The 3,437-nt window shown below is 43.8% G+C and overlaps 1 protein-coding gene across 1 annotated transcript in view; it reads left to right on the top strand.

Moving 5' to 3' along the window:
- Nucleotides 1–3,437, top strand: part of gal (galanin/GMAP prepropeptide) — a 14,435-nt gene that overhangs the window by 3,821 nt on the left and 7,177 nt on the right. Inside the window, exon 3 of the mRNA XM_037683229.1 lies at nucleotides 2,829–2,915. Coding sequence (XP_037539157.1) covers nucleotides 2,829–2,915 — 87 coding nt within the window. The remainder of the gene's footprint in view (nucleotides 1–2,828; nucleotides 2,916–3,437) is intronic.

The raw sequence follows: 3,437 nt of genomic DNA, 5'->3' as shown, positions 1-3,437 counted from the left end.
CGAGCTGCTCGCTCAATGTAAGATAGAATCATACGACCACTGCGGGGCCTTGGTGTCGCACCGGGAATTGCTCCGTCCACCCATCCTGTTTTTTTTTTCCAGCTTGAACATTTTCCTCTGCTCTACACCTCAGTCCATCCTCCACCTGCTTCCCTCAGCAGCCGATACGAGTCGTTGTTTGGCCAGAGCCAGTCGAGGCAGCCGATGGGTTTGTGTTTGGGGCCAACGTGTTTATTTCATTTAATCAAATTTCACAATAACTGCTGGATGCAAAGAGCTCAGACGCCCAGTGTTAGCCTGACCCAACCCCAATCTCATGTTCTCACACTAGCACCAAAAAACCTCAAAACAATTTGTTAGAAGTTATTTTATCACACACACACAGGATTATTGAGCATGCATCAGGATATTTTATCTCACAGTGTGGTTAGCTTCGTGCTAACGGAACAACTCTGAATACAATCATTTCAGACATGTTCAAGGGTGCAGCTAGTTTGGTCTTATAAACTGTATCAAACAACTCGTATCTGAAGAAATGTTACAGCTGCTTCCAGTGGCTCACTGGGGTCACCATGGTAACCACGCACCTGTGTGCAGGTGCACAGCAGGCTGGCTTGAAACAATCAGGTGCTGTTTATAAGACAGTTGAGAGACGAGACGAATCTGTCCACATGACACAAATGAACTTGTTGGGGTTTCTGTACCTGGAGGATTGAACTTACAAACAGTTTTCACACACCTGTGTCTGTCACTGCCTGACAGCCAAGTTAACAAGAGACAGACAGGAAAGCAGACCTGAAAGTAAGCCTCAGACAGTCCAGTCTGAAGCCTCTTCAGGGTTTTCAAAGCAGAAATAAGTTCAGTTTAAAAGTGAAAAAGACAAAAATGTCTTCATTGTGAGGTGTAATGTGCCAGAAATGTTTATGAGAGTAAAAAGAGTTTGTTTCAAAATGTTGTTAAACTTTTACACGCTCTTAAAGTTCAAGCGTGTGACATCAGTAACTCTCAGCGAAACATTTGTAGAAAAAGAAATCAGTAAAATCATCAAAGAGAAACTGTGATGTGTAAAAACCATTAAAAATATAAACTCAGTCATCCATCTGTCCGTCCATCCATCCATCCATCCAACCGTCCATCCACCCAATCATCCACCCTTTCATCCTCTTTACCCGCTTCTTACTTTTCGGGTCCCCGGTGCACATATCCAGCAGTCACTGTGTCGGGGGGGACGACACCTGGACATGTCTCCAGTCCATCACAGGGACACCTAGGGACAATTTAGAGTTACCAGTCTAACATGCATGTTTTTGGTCAGTGGGAGGAAACTGGAGTAACTGGAGAAAACCCACGCAGCACGGAGAGAACATGCAGACTCCTCCCAGAAAAGTCCCGGGCTGGGATTTGATCCAACGACCTTCTCGCTGAGAGGTGGCAGCTCTACCGACTGCGCCACCGTGCCGCCTCAGTTCAGTCATGTAAAGTCCAGTTTTCTTGTTTAAACGGGTTTTAGTGTTCAGTCTGATCTGAGGACTCGTCTGTCTCACCCCACACCCACTGATTTATCTGATCTTTCTTTAATCAGAGACTCTTCTTCGTTTCGCAGTGTATCACTACCAAGGTCGTAGCGTAGGTGCTTTGAGGAGCATGTTCAGGTTCACAGCTTCACAACAAAATGCAGGATTAGAATATTTCAGCAGGAATGTGTGCACACGCCACATGAACTTGTCCTGAACTCATGTGTGTCACTGCTGCAGCTCAAAATACGCCGTGAAGGAAGTTCTTCTTCTTCTTTGGTGTTTTACGGCAGATTGCGTCCACTCAGCTGCTTGAGACTGGACCCCACACCAACATCTCTGTAAAGGAAGTTTGACGGACGTGAAACATCAATCTGTCAGTCTGTTAATCTGTCAATCTGTTAATCTGTTAATCTGTCAATCTGTCAATCTGTTAATCTGTCAATCTGTCAGTCTGTTAATCTGTCAATCTGTCAATCTGTCAGTCTGTTAATCTGTCAATCTGTTAATCTGTTAATCTGTCAATCTGTCAATCTGTCAGTCTGTTAATCTGTCAATCTGTCAATCTGTCAGTCTGTCAATCTGTCAGTCTGTCAGTCTGTTAATCTGTCAGTCTGTTAATCTGTCAATCTGCATTGGATCATTCCATGGCTTTCTCAAGGTCCCAGATGTGAGACACAAAAACTGAATTTTCAATCCAATGAAATACAGATTAAAAGCAAATTAAGTTTCAATTTAGTGAAATTAATTTTCAAACCAATGGATTTAATTTCAAATTACGTGACCACAGATTGAGTTTCTGAAGTTTGGAGGACCAGATTAAATTAGAAACCTGGTTATCCTCTGTGATGTGAACGTGTAAAGGCAGCTCACAGAGTGAACATGGCTGACCCCCCCCCCCCCCCATCATCATAACAGCTCATTGAAACTTCCTGTGTTTGATTCATGCGTTCACTTTGGTTTGATTTGATTATTTATTTTTGTTTTATTGCAATTCCTCGACCAAGCCCTGCAGGTGGTCTGTAGAAGTCTGGAACCTCCTCAAAGCTTTAACAGATGAACACTTGATGTCTTCGGACACTCAGTGCACGTGTGTGACTCAGTGCACGTGTGCTCTGTGTGTGTGTGTGTGTGTGTGTGCATGATGACTCTGACAAGCGGGTCGTTGTCTGTAAATGAAATGTTCTTGCTCACTGAAGCCCGATGGGCGTTGACTTGAAGTGATGTTGGAAACGAGCTAAAGATGAATCAGAGCCAAGAACCTGGTCCTGTTTGTGTGTCTGGATCTGACCCGGGTCACTCCTCACTGTCCAGATGGAATAGATGGACACAGGACTCTGGGAGACAAGGCGGGTCTGGCCGGCAAGAGGACCCTGGGTCAGGAGGAAGACTTCAGAACAGGTCGGTCCATCAGAACCTCTGCACACATTCAGCCATGAGGGCGTGTCTTGCTTCTTAAGCACAAATTTCTTTATCATGACTTGACTGAGTTTAGTTTTTACAACATTAATTCACATTTTTATTTAGAAACAGAACAAAAACACAAAGTTACAGTCAAACTTTAATGTTCTGGGAGAAATATATTCTTACTGATTAAAAAAAAAGAAGTTTTTCTCCAACTTTATGTTCAAAGTTTCTCTGAACAGATGTTCCAGGTGTAAACCACTAGGCTCCTCCCCTTCTCCAGTTGTGCAAAGGTGACGTAGGCTAGATCAGGTTTACAGCTGCTTTAAATACACACACATATACAGTATATATCTATATATAAAATACATGATTGGTTGTGGACAGATTGTTGTCCTGCGAGGTGGAGAACATCTGAGGTGTACCCAGGAACAGTAGGTGAGAAGTACCACAGGGACAGTAGGTGAGCAGTACCCAGGAACAGTAGGTGAGCAGTACCCAGGAACAGTAGGTGAGCAG

The sequence above is a fragment of the Nematolebias whitei genome, chromosome 10, assembly GCF_014905685.2.
Source record: "Nematolebias whitei isolate Nwh7 chromosome 10, NemWhi1, whole genome shotgun sequence".
NCBI classification, from domain to species: Eukaryota; Metazoa; Chordata; class Actinopteri; order Cyprinodontiformes; family Rivulidae; genus Nematolebias; species Nematolebias whitei.
Note: the sequence above shows the minus strand (reverse complement) of the source record. Positions and strands in the feature narration are given on the sequence as shown.